Raw genomic sequence first — 16,176 nt, forward strand, 5'->3', positions numbered from 1 at the left:
GTATTTCCTCAACTATAAAATTCTGCTGAGTTGGGTCTACTGGAAATCAGGTCACACTTCAGCTGCTTATGGAGCAGCTCAATGGAGGCCAGGTCAGTGAAAATACTGTAGTTACAAACCTTAAATGTGGCCTGGCATATTGTAAGAGCTAAGATCCAAGGAACTGTAAATCTCTGACCTTTTCCTTAGAAAGTGTCTGAAATGAGCAGTTGGTGTACTGGGGGTGGGGATGTGTGGGGGGGTCTCATGAGAATGTGATACATAGGCATTCTGTTCTGACCTTATACTATAAAACAAATCTACACACTTATCCATATAGCAAACACACCAAACTAGGTAAACAGTGCTAGAGAAATGGGAACAGAGTTCTTTTAAAACTGTATTCAGTTGCCTTTATTATGAAAAAAGAACCTAGTGTTTTATATATGCAATTCTGAACGGAAATATTCCACAGGTAATGGCCAATTTGCAAACCAATATTAAATTACTGGTGCAATATATTTGCCATAAATGTAGAACAAATAAAACAAATTTTCTACATATTCCACCAAGAATCACAGACAGATCTTTGTATCATACAGTCTGGAAGTACAATATTTATTATTTTTGTTTAAATCGGACATGTTGAGCAGCCACAAATTTAATTCAGAGATTAAGTAATGAAGTCTAAAGAACTAGCAAATCAGATCATACATACACATTTTTCAGTACTTTTTCGTGAGACAGTGAGACTTGTGCAGTTGGCTGACACGCATATTGGCGAATAAACACCTTAAAGAGAGACATGCTGATACAAACAGCAAAACAACCAACAGGAAACAAAAGCGAAGAAAAAAAAAAAGAGGGGGACAGAAGAACAAAAAATAGAATTGAATTTGACCACAGACCAACCCTGAAGTAGGAATGCAGTGAGATACACAGACACATTATTCTCATAAACCTGCACACAACGGGGGGGCGTTAACTGCGGGGGCAAACGAAATCAGTTGTCTCTGAGGAGGTCCGGGGAAGGGTGTGGGGTAAAGCCTCTCCAGGAGGGGGCCAGTGAGGGGCTGTCCATCTGACACACAATCTCTATCGGACTCTCCCTCTCTCGGTTACTGTTAGGCTAGGTAGGTGGGGCATGGTGAAGAATGGGGCCAGGTGGAGGGGGCTGACAGGCCAGAGTGGGGTGCTTGAGGTGGGGGTAGAGGTGTTGGTGGGTGGTGGGGTTCTCGCTCAGCAGCAGGACCCCGAGTCAGGTTTGACAGGCGTACTCTGGATCTTGACATTGGACTTCTCGTTGCCTCCGTTCGTGGCCCCGGGGCCCATCCTCTTCTTGATCTCAGCAGCCATGGTCATGAAGGCCTGCTCCACATTGGTGGCGCTCTTGGCACTCGTTTCTAAGAACGGGATGCCCAGGGAGTCTGCAAACTCCTGCAGAGAAAGGAATGGCGAGAGAGGGTTAGGGGAGCTGCTGCTGCATTCATGACAGGACTGTAAACTATTACTACTACTATTTTACTACTGGGTTGCAGAGACCCGATTGTGTCCAAAACCATTTTGAATGTTTGGGGGCCTCAACAAAATCTCAATTTGAAAGTTTGGTAACCACAGCTCTACACCATTTTTTCAAAGAGTTAATTGGAAAAAATGCATTACTCCTGCTCCATCTGATAACCCATTGTCTTGGTTGGAAGCCCTTACCTTTGCTGTTGTGTAATCCACCACTTTCTTTGTGGTCAGGTCACACTTGTTCCCCACCAATAGCTTGTTGACATTTTCACTGGCGTAGCGGTCGATTTCCTGTAGCCACTGCTTTACATTGTTGAAGGACTCCTAGAAGAAGAAAGATAATCAAAACCAACATGTCAGAGTAGGCAAGATATTTGTGAAGTAAGTCTTTCAAAGTACTAATTCACCTGCACTCCTGACTTTCAATTCTGGAAAAGAAGCCAGAAAACCCAAACACAGTGAAAAGGTAAAGATTGACTGTGCTAAAGAGACAGACTGACCTGGTCTGTGACGTCGTAGACTACGATGATGCCGTGGGCTCCTCTGTAGTAGCTGGATGTGATCGTGCGAAACCTCTCCTGTCCCGCCGTGTCCCACTGTCAGCGTCAATACACAGCAGAGATATTCAGTCACTGTCATAAATACGAGACGGCCAAACACACGCATGCCCTTTCTCTTTCTGCCAAATAGATGCTGCTACACACACACTCCGCCAAATACAGGGTACCTGCAGGTTCCATCAAGTTGAGGGCAATGCAAATAGTGGGGTGGGGCAATGCAAATAGTCTGGGTAGCCATTTCATTACATGTTCAGGAGTCTTAGGGCTTGGGGGTGTAAGCTGTTTAGAAGCCTCTTGGACCTAGACTTGACGCTCCGGTACAGCTTGCCGTACGGTAGCAGAGAGAACAGTCTATGACTAAGGTGGCTGGAGTCTCTGACAATTATTAGAGCCTTCCTCTGACACCGCCTGGTATAGAGGTCCTGGATGGCAGGAAGCTTGGCCCCAGTGATGTACTGGGCCGTACGCACTACCCCCTGTAGTGCCTTGCGGTCGGAGGCCGAGCAGTTGCCATACCAGGCAGTGATGCAACCAGTCAGGATGCTCTCGATGGTGCAGCTGTAGAACCTTTTGAGGATCTGAGGACCCATGCCAAATCTTTTCAGTCTCCTTAGGGGGAATAGGTTTTGTCGTGCCCTCTTCACGACTGTCTTGGTGTGCTTGGACTATGTTAGTTTGTTGGTGATGTGGACACCAAGGAACTTGAAGCTCTCAACCTGCTCCACTACAGCCCAGTTGATGAGAATGGGGTGTGCTCAGTCCTCCTCTTTTTCCTGTAGTCCACAATCATCTCCTTTGTCTTGATCACGTTGAGGGAGAGGTTGTTGTCCTGGCACCACATGGCCAGGTCTCTGACCACCTCCCCATAGGCTGTCTCGTCGTTGTCGGTGATCAGGCCCACCACCGCTGTGTCATCGGCAAACTCAATAATGCCGTTGGAGTCGTGCCTGGCCATGCAGTCAGTAAACAGGGAGTACAGGAGGGGACTGAGCACGCACCCCTGAGGGGCCCCCTTGTTGAGGATCAGCGTGGCGGATGTGTTGTTACCTACCCTTACCACATGGGGGCGGCCCGTCAGGAAGACCAGGATCCAGTTGCAGAGGGAAGTGTTTAGTCCCAGGGTCCTTAGCTTAGTGATGAGCATTGAGGGCACTATGGTGTTGAACGCTGAGCTGTAGTCAATGAATAGCATTCTCACATAGGTGTTCCTTCTGTCCAGGTGTGAAAGGGCAGTGTGGAGCGCAATAGAGATTGCATCATTTGTGGATCTGTTGGGGCGGTATGCAAATTGGAGTGGGTCTAGGGTTTCTGGGATAATGGTGTTGATGTGAGCCATGACCAGCCTTTCAAAGCACTTCATGGCTACATATGTGAGTGCTACGGGTCGGAAGTCATTTAGGCAGGTTACCTTAGTGTTCTTGGGCACAGGGACTATGGTGGTCTGCTTGAAACATGTTGGTATTACAGACTCAGACAGGGAGAGGTTGAAAATGTCAGTGAAGACACTTGCCAGTTGGTCAGCGCATGCTCGGAGTACACGTCCTGGTAATCCGTCTGGCCCTGCGGCCTTGTGAATGTTGACCTGTTTAAAGATCTTACTCACATCGGCTATGGAGAGCGTGATCACACAGTGGTCCGGAACAGCTGATGCTTTCATGCATGTTTCAGTGTTACTTGCCTTGAAGCGAGCATAGAAGTAATTTAGCTTGTCTGGTAGGCTAACAGACTAATATATTTGGTGCAATTCACCAGCTGGGTAAGTGCAAACTCAAAACACATTAGCTAGATCACTACCTCTAAATATAATTGTTACTGGAAGTAGCCATGTTTTAATTGAACAGTAAAGTAATTATTGTCCTAACAAAAACGTTGCGGTCATAGCCTAATGCCCAATGCGCTCGCAATGGCCAATGCTCATTTCGCGCGCTCCGTATCTCAAATCCATATTAATATCTCAGTTGTAAAACAGACAGCTGAGAAAAAAAATATATACCTGCACAAAGCTGAGAACATCCTCTCTTCAACTGTTCAATTGTGACAAGTATTACCAGGGCCTAAAACTAACTTTTCTGTATACCAGCCGCTGTGGCAGGTAGATTAAATAAATCTACCAGCCACCACAATTTTTTCCAGACCACATTTTTTGTTGTTGCCAACACAAAACAAACAGATGGGCATGCTTAGTTATGTTTCTAAAACAAGAAATGTATTACTAGTAAGAAGTAATGTGGTATACTGCTCGATTTAATGTCATATTCTGTGACCTGAGTATTTTAACAAAAATATCAGACAAAAATATTTAGCTGCCCCTTTAAGGTTACTTTGGTAACATGGCCACTTGAGTCATGTGTGCCTGTTAGAATGTCACTAGTTCAGGCCAACAATGTCTCTTTTTGCTAGCAGTGGGAGTTAACTAAAAAATTGAAAAGCAACCTAGCTTGTGAACAAAACAATGTAAATGGCTAAGAAACATGAGGACAATGTCTCACTTTAGTAGACTTCCGAGATATTAGACCAAGTTTGATGTCTGTGCCCATTGCTTCTAAAAACTAATCTTTCAGCACTCACAGTGGTCACAGCCCCCCAGACAGGTAATGTTTCTGCGCAAGGTGGGATAGCTATAATGTTATGATTCAGATTTCTTTGTGCATTACCAGATATGAAACAAAACGGCAGAAATACTTTGAAAACAGCTACTGCAGCAAATATTTCGCTATAAAATCAAAACTAGCACTGGTGGCCATACTTTACTATTTTTATTAAATGCTCACACTGTAGAGCCCTGAGTGTTACCATGCAGCAACGTGGCTGGTGAATTAGACATTCTTACCCAACAATGCCAAAATCTACCCACGTTTGGCAGGTGGTGGGTCTTAATTTTAGGCCCTGAGTATTACACAGGATAGCCGTTTTTTCCTTACAGCTAGAATCAGATTACTATTTTTTTTTTCTACAGGAGTGCAGTGGGAAAGGCAGTAAAACGTGCCTCGCTCATTATCACTGCAACAGGCCACAGAGAAACAGGCACATGGGCAGGGCAGACACTTTCATTGCAGGTTTTATGAAGAGAATTAACTTTACTGTTTGACCAAATCATATATCTGAATAGTTAACTAGCTAGCTAACGAGTGAGCTAACTAGCCAAGCTGCAAGCAATCTATTTTGTAGCCTACCTTACTCGCTGCGCTCGCTCATCTAGCCACTGCCAACTTGTAGTGGCACACGCGCATACAGAGTCGTAGGCTACATTTGGAGCTCTCTAGCATCTTGAAAATGCGCCTCGGTAGGAGTAGGCTATAATTGGATCTACATTTTTTTCATCCGATTTTGCCGTGGTGGCAACAATTAAGCAGCTGCACAACATAGTAGAAACACTGTAGTCATCTCTGGTCGCATTTATTAAGACCATTGAAAACTGAATTTAAGAACATTTAAGACATTTTAAAGCCTTTAATTTAGATAAATTAATTAAATATTTTAAGACTAAGGACCCGCGGACAACCCTGCAAATTGATGCTGCTTCATCGCACATTCACCAACTGTGACAAATAAGACCAACACACGCAAGCACCTCAAACAGATGAGAGAAGGGAATTTCTAATCGATAATTCACAATGTTATAGTCAACCATGAGTCTTAATAATGTAGGAGGCCTCTGCCTTGGGATATTTGATGAACAATCTTAGAGTTAGGTTCTGTTTAGGAATGCCTACAATGGCATTTTTCCAGAAATTCCATGGTACAAATGTGGCCAGATGCAGAAAGGCATACTTGTTAGGTCCTTGTCAGTATAGCTTGGCGTATCCCTTTCCATTTTAGAAAAACAAAGATGTGGCGGGGAAGCACTTACGATTTGAAGTTTAATGGTCTTTCCATCTAATTCTATAGTTCGTATTTTGAAGTCCACTCCGATTGTGCTTATGTAGCTTTCTGTGTATGTGTCATCCTGGGGAGAGAGGGGAGAGGAGTCGGTGAGGGAACAAGCACTCACATCCTGCTCAAAGTACAAATCCTTTCATACATTCTCAGTCAAGAGAAAAAACGAATCAAAAGTATGATCATTCACCGCAATAGGAGAGTAAACAAGATAAGTAAAATTAACATACATAAGTATTAATATAGAATTTGAATACTATTCCTATGATTGATTGAAACTGGTTCGCATTACAGGGCATCCAGTTCTTACATGCTGAATTTACTCCAAGCAGTGCACTAATATGACATTATTAATATGACTAGTTCAGCCTATGAACAGCTAATGAGTGATTAGTGCGAGCAATTTATGAATGGCTATGAGACACTTATGGGACATGGACAAATCAACAGGACACTTACTGCGAATCGGAGTAGAAGACATGACTTTCCGACACCAGAGTCACCGATCAGGAGCAGCTTGAATAAATAGTCACTGTGAAGAGAGGAGTAAAGTGTTTTAAAACAACAGGATTCCAGATTTCCCACAGTTTCAACAAAAGCATAGCCTTGTCAAACTTGGGACTCTAAACTCGGAAGACAGCATTAGCTTTAGGGCTGACCCCATTTAGTCGACTGGTCAATTGTTTGGTCGATAGGCTGTTGGTTGACAGATTTTTTTAGATGAGCGGTCGCAAATATATTTTATTTCATGGCACACGAGACACAGGTCTGATTCGCGCCCGTCTCAGTGGACGAATCCATTGCGGAGGCAGGAGGGATGGCACAGGCCATCACTCTTAAACAGGCATTTGCAACATAAGGCACGCGTGCCGTGAGGGTATTTGCCTTGGCACACCAAGCAATTTGATAAAATTGATCAAATAAGTTAAATTTAATTAATTTCGAAATTGCATTGGTTTTCCATAAATGGCTACTGCTTTGACCTGACACCGTTTGAGAGTATTCCTTAGGACTACAGTATGTTTGAAGATAATGCATCCTGGGTATAATTTAAAACACTTATTTCCATGACTGATCAAAACGTGTTTTCTCATGGCTCTCTCTTGTCCCTCTGACATATGATAAGCAATATGTTTGGAACATTGAATCACAAAATCACAGTATCGAATCGCAATACATATCGTTACGGCACCAAAGTATTGTGATATCGTATTGTGAGGTCCCTGGCAATTCCCTGCCCTAATCACCAGTAGTACATTTACCATTAATGCCTATCGTTTGTTCAGTAACAGTAATTTACATTCTCATTGTCGGAGTGGACACATTGTGACACAACCTATGTGACACTTGAGAAACAAGTTTTGGTTCATTTCATTCCATTTACAAGTTGTCAATTTATTCGCTGGCTTTTGTTTGGAGCGCTGCTCCTGTCATTGTTGAATAAGGATGCGCACCTGATTACACATAGAAGTAAGCCTAGGCTACCTGGTCTGCACGTAAATGTATAAATGTTCCCATTTGGGGATGTCTGATAGTATTTCTGATTGTCTTAACTACACTAATGAGCAGTGGAGCTTCTCAAAGTAATTTTTTCTTCACCTCAAACAGCAAGTAAACAGTCTGTTTTTACATCCATTGAGAGTGACATTAGTTTCTCAATGTATTTAAAATCTTCCCAGCTCTCTTCCTTTCGATAACCACCAAGCCTCGGCGTGAAAGAGAAAAACGTCATGTTCTGATTAGTGTTGCACGGTATACTGAAACTTCTGTACCTTTTCGATACTAGAACATGAAAAACGGTTTGATACTCAAACCTTTTTTTGTTACTTTTGGTACTTCTGTCAAAATGTGTCTCACAGATCAACTCTATCAGAGAAAATCTGCCTACCGTGTATAGAGAGACCAGTGGTCCCGGTTGTTGTCAGCTCGAATGCAGTCATTAAAATTGATTGGTTGACAAGATGAACGATGCTCACTGGTGAACCATGTGTGGTGGCCGCTCATGACTTCAAATTTCATCTTTTGGCGCTCACGGGCACCACGAACAGCACCGCTTGCAAAACTGCTTGCGTTCTTCCACCCGCCACCCTACTCCCATCGCCACTTATCTAGGCCCGTCTGTGAGTGCGAGACACGTACCGTGCCTGCTCCACTTACTCATTGCTAGCCTGAACTGGGAGTCTGGGCTGCACTCATGCTGCACAGACGTTAACACACTTAAATAATGCTACACATGTAAAAATGTTGAAACTTAACAAAACAATGTCAATATAGGTTAGAACACTTTACAATGCTAGAACATAACGGTAACTTCTAGCTTTGTAGGCTAACTTTCCTTCCTAGCTTACAGCGAACATCAATTCACTACCCTAGTACTTTGTTTGTGATACCATAACACAAAATATGCTGATTTCAAAGCTGATTGCCACCAAAACTTTATTAATTCACTTAATCCAGGGGTATTCATCCGGGGGTCCGCAGACCCCGAGGTACTACAAGGTGACCCCTTGCAAAACAGTGACATTTGTATCTTTTTTATTTCTATGAATATCGCTAGCAACATAATTAAATAACGTTGAATTACATACCTACAGTAGAAGAGAGGAGAATATCTTTCTAATGATTTTATTTCTCAACTCCTAATATTGAGCCACTTACACTCACTGGAGTATCTGTCATAGGCTTTGAAAAAGCGCCCGCGAATAGGCTGTCTTTCTAGCTAATAGACTCTTCCAATTATAATGTGGGGATGTCAAGATAATACAAAAATGTTGATTACTTCTCCTTGCCATTATAATTCCCCTGATGATAAGACATGATGAGGGTCCCTGGGTCCCCAGTTTGCCTGTGAGGGGGTCCCTGGGCAAGAAATGGTTGAAGACCCCTGAAGTAATCTGTCTCTCATTACGTCTCTCCATTAGCCAAAGATGATCTATTGACTCAGCAAACAGTCAGTGTGTGTGTGTGTGTGTGTGTGTGTGTGAGAGAGAGAGAGAGAGAGAGAGAATAGGGCTCCTAGGGGCTGCACCCTTCTTGCCTCTTGAATGATATCATTACTGGTTAAAATAAGCTACTTTATGCAAATGTTGATCAGTACAATAAAATAAGTCCCAAATGGAAGATTATCTGTTGCCCTATGAAATCAGACAAAACAAGCTTAAAGAATCAGACAAGCTCAGTGCATATAGTTTGTCTATATATTGAAAAATACACGTTGACCAATTGATTGGTCGAAAGAACAGAAGACTCCTGGTCGACCAATATTTTAATTTTTTTCGGGGACAGACCTAATTAGCTTTGATTGCTTCCTCAGACAGAACAGTTTCTTCACACTTCACCGTCTCACCAGAAGAGATCTAATTGTGATCATGCTTCAGACAATTCCAAGATGCCATTGCTGTTAGGCCTATTGCTTTCAGTGCGTTGGGCAAGATGCTGCGTTGGGCAAATGCTTAGGATAACTATTTTTGTCTCACCACCACACAATCAGCAGCGAGGATGTGTCTGATGTCTTATGACGCTTGCATAATACCTAAAAAGCTCTTTCACACCAACCCATTTATAGACAATAACACACAAGTTGAAACCAGGCCAATTCAAGTCCAAACACACAGCAACACAAACTTCCATACTTATTGGTACAGAAAAGTAGTGATTTCAGCAGCTTATGTGGTTTTACAAGCAAATGAAATTAAACCTCACAATACTGAGCTGTGCATGATCAGCAAAATCACATAAAGGTCAGTTGGGGAGGTCAATGTTTCAGTTCTCATGTGATACACACTCACAAGGACATTTTAAGAGGTAAAGACTGCACTGTGACTGACAACAGCGTAGTATGTTAAACGGAATACACTACCAACTTAGTAGGCCTGTGCCTGACTTCACCAAGAAGCCTACTTTAATTGAGCTCAGACAATTAATGTTGTTGTTCAGAGTTTGCCAAAGCTCCCTGTAGTTCATCAGCTCAGATTTCAGAGTGCTGCTAACCTTGATCAGTTATGAGATACACAAAACGCGTAGACACACACTCACACAAACATGACTAACTGGTCCTCATGTCGAATAGGCTTTTAACCCTGTACTAAAACAGCATAGCAACCGCATGAGCTTGCCAAACACTAATCTTGCAAAAAGAAACAATAGGCCTAACTTCTAAAACACCATTCCTTGCTCCACTGATGCTTACTTAAATACACCAATTCATGCTATGCTCATTTATATGAGAAGAAACACCATTAGGATCGATGCATGAGGACAACAAAATGCTGAGCATCCTGTCCCACTCTCAACCGTGTGAATTAGGCTATACTAATGCTTCCCTATCAAAATAGGTCAGACCAGCAAAATAAATCTCTCGCAAACTATAGGCTACAGCTATTGTCCACTCATGTTCAGCTCTGACCGAGGCACACTCACACACAGAGAGCTCTCCCTCTCTCTCTCAACCCCCTCCACTCTGTATGCAGTGTTGTTTATTTAACATAGACGTGCTGTGCCATACAACTAGGCTACACAGAAAAAGATATGGAAACTCCTGTAAGCTGATTAAGCATTCCACAGTAGAGGGGAATGCAGCTGGACTTCAGCTCGGACCCTCCTCCAGTCTCTCCAGTAGTACAGTCAAAGGAAGGAAGGTAGGCTTGGAAGAACCTGACCCAGCCCCAAGGCTAAGAAGCTCTGAGGCAGGCCTGTTTCCTGCCTCCCTGTCCCTTTCCTTTCCCATTGTAATGAAATCCAGTCATGCCCTCTTCATTAAGCAGATGGTTGAGGACAATAATGACAGTCCCTATGAAAGGCTAGTAGTACCGCTGACTGGTCATGCAAGAGAGAGGGAGAATAGCCTACAGCAAAAAACTGTCCATCCCACTCCTCTATCACAGTCATTGTTTATGTTTTAAGTTGGATTGAATTATACTTTGTATGCTGCAAACACACAGACACACCAAACACATGATACTGCCCATCATTATGACTTTCACATGACATTTGACTTTAAAACTCCTTTAAAAAAACACCCACACCTCTAACACATGCAAACACACTCCATGGCATTCAATCACAAAATTCTACAAATGCCACAGAATCAAATACTGCAATTTTAGCATTCCTGTCTCGGTCTCTCTTCAGGGACGGCAGTCTAATAAGACAAGAGGTGTCGAGGAAAAGCAGGGTTTAGATCAGACCTGAGGTTCCCTTTCCTCATTACTACAGAGGTCAATGAGGGTCAATGCGAGTCAGTGTGTCAGCCAGGCCCTAACAGTCTGTGGATCAGCAGCTCAGCTCCAGCAGATGCGATAAACTAGAGCTTGGGTTAGGCAAAGGATAGGCCTAAAGCAAGTGCTCTGCAAAAACACAAATGTAGCCTATGTTTTCTGCAGGCTAGCAACTGGGACCGCAAAGAAATCTTTAGGCTAGTAACTGGGAACTCAGAAGCCCAAAGACAGTTTGCCGGGTTCACCAGGTGCATTTGAGTCCATGGAAGCAGTGTGGGGATGGATAGATAAGTACCCTACCTCTTGAGAGGACTGAAGGATGTGTAAGGGCTGGGGGCAATAGTGTGAGAGTGGATATGACCTCTGCTAGGCAATGATCTCTCTCTGGTAGTTAGTTATTGTCATACCAAAGCAAAAGTGCTTGGGTGGGCTGGGGTAATTGTTGATGGATTAGCCAAGACAATACATAAGATAGGCCTATGCGATGTCCATTGTCCAGGTGTAAGTTAATGAGTGGAACTTCAAACATAGCATGCCAACAAGGGTGAATATGGCGCTGACAGACATGGCAGCTCGGCTTCTAGCTCCTAAGCAACTTTGCAGAATTGTGTTTTTTTGTGTGTTATTTCTTACATTATTAGCCCAGATTCCATACAGCCGGAAATAACTTTTGGATATCAGAGCCGTGGTAACTCACCAGCATTACGACCAGAAATACGACTTTCCCGAATTGGATCCTTTGTTCGTACCCCCCAGGGTAATTGGGCTTAGCCCAGAGGCTGCTCCAAGACACTGCCGGCGGAGTGGACTTCTAGTCCGACTCAGGGGGAGTGCACACCATCCACCGCTACAGAGTATTTTACTCTCTAATGTTCAGTCCCTGGACAATAAAGTAGACGGCTCAGGGAGAGGATCTCCTTCCAGAGAGACATCAGGGCCTGTAACATACTGTTTCGCGGAATCATGGCTCTCTCCAGATATACTGTCCCCATCCATACAGCTAGGTTCCCAGTACATCGCGCAGACAGGAACATACAACTGTAGCCTAGTTGTATATTTCATGATTAGGTACTCATGGTGTGATTGTGATAATGTACAGGAACTAAAGTCCTTTGTTCACTCGACCTAGAAAATCTCAATCAAATGTCGACCGTATTACCTCCCAAGAGAATTCTCTTTGGTTATAGTCACAGCCGTGTATATTCCCCCTCAAGCCGATACCACAACGGCCCTCAAGGAACTACACTGGACTTTGTACAAACTGGAAACCACATATGCTCGCAACCGCAGGGCTCTCCAGAGTCTGCCCAAAGTATCACCGGGGGCACACTGCCTGCCCTCCAGGACACCTACAGTACCCGAAGTCACAGGAAGGCTAAAAATATCATCAAGAACATCAACCACCCGAGCCACGGCCTGTTCACCCCGCTATCATCCAGAAGGCGAGGTCAGTACAGGTGCATCAAAGCTGGGACTGAGGGACTGAAAAACAGCTTCTATCTCAAGGCCATCAGACTGTTAAATAGCCATTATAGCCGGCTACCACCTGGTTACTCAACCATGCACCTTAGAGGCTGCTGCCCTATGTACATTTTTATTTTATTTATTTAACCTTTATTTAACCAGGTATGCCAGTTGAGAACAAGTTCTCATTTACAACTGTGACCTGGCCAAGATAAAGCAAAGCAGTGCGATAAAAACAACAGAAATACATATGGAATAAACAAAACGTACAGTCAATAACACAATAGAAAATCTGTATACAGTGTGTGCAAATGTAGTAAGTTATGGAGGTAAGGCAATAAATAGGTCATAGTGCAAAATAATTACAATTTAGTATTAACACTGGAGTGATAGATGTGCAGAAGATGATGTGCAAATAGAGATACTGGGGTGCAAATGAGCAAAATAAATAACAATGTAAATAACAATATGGAGATGAGGTAGTTGGGTGGGCTAATTACAGATGGGCTGTGTACAGGTGCAGTGATCGGTAAGCTGCTCTGACAACTGATGCTTAAAGTTAGTGAGGGAGATAAGTGTCTCCAGCTTCAGAGATTTTTGCAGTTCGTTCCAGTCATTTGCAGCAGAGAACTGGAAGGAATGGCGGCCAAAGGAGGTGTTGGCTTTGGGGATGACCAGTGAGATATACCTGCTGGAATGCATACTACGGGTGGGTGTTCCTATGGTGACCAATGATCTAAGATAAGGCGGGGATTTGCCTAGAAGTGATTTATAGATAACCTGGAGCCAGTGGGTTTGGCGACGAATATGTAGTGAGGGCCAGTCAACGAGAGCGTACAGGTCACAATGGTGGGTAGTATATGGGGCTTTGGTGACAAAACGGATGGCACTGTGATAGCAAATTGGATGTAGTCTAAGTAGAGTGTTGGAAGCTATTTTGTAAATGACATCGCCAAAGTCAGGGATCGGTAGGATAGTCCGTTTTACGAGGGCATGTTTAGCAGCATGAGTGAAGGAGGCTTTGTTGCGAAATAGGAAGCCGATTCTAGATTTAACTTTGGATTGGAGATGCTTAATGTGAGTCTGGAAGGAGAGTTCACAGTCTAACCACACACCTAGGTATTTGTAGTTGTCCACATATTCTAAGTCAGACCCGCCGAGAGTAGTGATTCTAGTCAGGCGGGCGGGTGCAAGCAGCGTTCGATTGAAAAGCATGCATTTAGTTTTACTAGCGTTTAAGAGCAGTTGGAGGCCACGGAAGGAGTGTTGTATGGCATTGAAGCTCGTTTGGAGGTTTGTTAACACAGTGTCCAGTGAAGGGCCAGATGTATACAAAATGGTGTCGTCTGCGTAGAGGTGGATCTGAGAGTCACCAGCAGCAAGAGCGACATCATTGATATACACAGAGAATACTACTGCACTGTTGGAGCTAGGAACACAAGCATTTTGCTACATCCGCAACAACACCTGCTAAATGTGTATGTGACCAATAAAATTGTATTTGATGCTACACACATCATACTCAGTTTAAGAGTTCAAGAACAACTGAGTTACAATTAATAACATACCCCTTGAGGTTTCAAATAAATAACTGAAATGGAAACTGATTTTATACTGACTATAAAAATGGAGGCAATATTATAGTGTGCCTGTCTAAAAAAGGAAGGAAAGGGCTACCCTTGCAATGCAGTCATATGCACTATATTGTGTAATCAGAATTTAATCTTGTGAAGACATTTACATTTTAAGTCATTTAGCAGACGCTCTTATCCAGAGCGACTTACAGGAGCAATTAGGGTTAAGAGCCTTGCTCAAGGGCACATCAACAGATTTTCCACCTAGTCGGCTCGGGGATTAGAACCAGCGACCTTTCGGTTAATGGCACAACGCTCTTAACCACTAAGCTACCCGCCGCCCATTTCAAATCAGATGTTCAGTCATGCCAGTGGGACTGTTGAATAGATGAGAAATCAATAATTTAAACTGAGCTAAAATACAAAAGATGTATCACAAAAACGAAACCTATAGGCCTAATCTACAGTAATCAGGTACTTGCCAACCTGAATGGAGGGATGGTAGTAGTAGACACAAACCATGAATTGCCCAACAACCCAATGAATGTGTTGAGAGGCATGGCATATGGCAGGCATGCTCGTGACCTACACATGACTGACTCAAGATGTAGAGCGGGGGTGGCACTGACTGTCCTCTTGCTTAGTTGTTTTCCACTTGAGGGCCAAATTCACTGAATGTCATGGAAAAGGCAAGGTAGTTACATTAATTATTGACCACAAGCGCACAAAGGCTGCAGTAAGGTTACACACTCCCATCATGACTTGCATGGCTAACGTTACTTAGCTATCTAGCTAACGATAATCATAACATATAATAATAATATAATATGCCATTTAGCAGACGCTTTTATACAAAGCGACTTACAGTCATGCGTGCATACATTTTTTTTTGTGTATGGGTGGTCCCGGGAATCGAACCCACTACCTTGGCGTTACAAGCGCTCTACCAGCTGAGCTACAGAGGACCACATATCTCATGACATGTAACGTTAGCAGACGTGCGTTGTATTGTCAGACTACTAGCTTGAATATGTTAAGTAAAAAGGTAAGTAGTAGTTACCAACCAAAATACTCTCCCCTTTGACAACAGCAGTTATCGTTCACTGATTAACGTTGTTAGTTAACGTTACGTAGGCTGGCTTGCTAGGTAACGTTTCCTAGCTAATATTTTTGAAGAATAGTTAGCTATGGTAAAGACTACTTAGCAACTTGCTAGCAAACTCACAACTACTAACTGGCTGTAAACAACAAACATGTAATGACATTGATTAACCTGTGTGAAACGTTAATATGCCCTCAATAAACAACACGGTGACAATGGTAGTTAGCTAGCTTGCACGTATTTGACAGTTGGTCAGCTAACGTTAGCTGGCTAGCTAGCAGAACAGCTAACGTTAGCTACTTACTATTCGGGATTCATCGTGGACTCGTCACAGAAATCCCCTCTTCTTATTAAACGACACCCCCTTTCGCTCTGAAAAATTGAAATAAATACTTAGCTAGCTAATTCCTTTGATAAAAAAGTAGCTAGCTAAGTTAACTAACTAGCTGGCAAGGTACTCCTCCAAAACCAGGTTAGTTGTCTGAACCCCAAAATGGCTGCTAGTACCGACCAAGAAATAGCAACTCCACAAACAGAGAAGCCTTACAGCGAGTTTAGCGATTTTCGGAATCGTAGTTTGTTCCTAAAGGATCGTCGAAAATTGAGTATGTTCTGCCGTGAATAATATGACTACAGTACCCTACTGACAATGTAGGCAACTAGGTTGGTCTACGTTTGAACAGCTCGTTGCCCCTTCTGCTTGTTGTCAAAGCTAAGGAAAGATTACGTCATTAGTGAAACGTGGCAAAATGTTGGCGTGAATTTCAGTCTGCACTGGGGAAATCAATTGCTCTCCATATGGCTTAATCATACCTAATCACATCTAAATTAAGCCTGTCATATTTTATTAAATTAATTATGAGATCAGTAAAAGAAAAAAAAAATCCTCT

At 43.1% G+C, this 16,176-nt stretch overlaps 1 protein-coding gene across 2 annotated transcripts; it reads right to left on the reverse strand.

Moving 5' to 3' along the window:
- Positions 1-576: 576 nt before the first annotated feature.
- On the reverse strand, positions 577-16,019 carry LOC311110825 (ras-related protein ORAB-1-like). 2 transcript variants are annotated; one of them, XM_084153405.1, is made up of 7 exons: positions 15,926-16,019; positions 15,591-15,658; positions 6,390-6,462; positions 5,905-6,000; positions 1,995-2,090; positions 1,687-1,818; positions 577-1,416 (listed from the first exon to the last, which is right to left on the reverse strand). In XM_084153405.1, the coding sequence occupies exons 2-7, from the start codon at positions 15,602-15,604 to the stop codon at positions 1,219-1,221; spliced, it is 609 nt and encodes a 202-aa protein (XP_084009531.1). In that variant the 5' UTR covers positions 15,605-15,658; positions 15,926-16,019; the 3' UTR covers positions 577-1,218. The 2 variants fall into 2 exon arrangements, with proteins under 2 accessions (XP_084009531.1, XP_084009530.1); XM_084153404.1 differs by having other exon boundaries at positions 15,834-16,016.
- Positions 16,020-16,176: the final 157 nt, after the last annotated feature.

This window comes from Coregonus lavaretus (genome assembly GCF_964263955.1).
Source record: "Coregonus lavaretus genome assembly, chromosome: 36".
NCBI lineage: Eukaryota > Metazoa > Chordata > Actinopteri > Salmoniformes > Salmonidae > Coregonus > Coregonus lavaretus.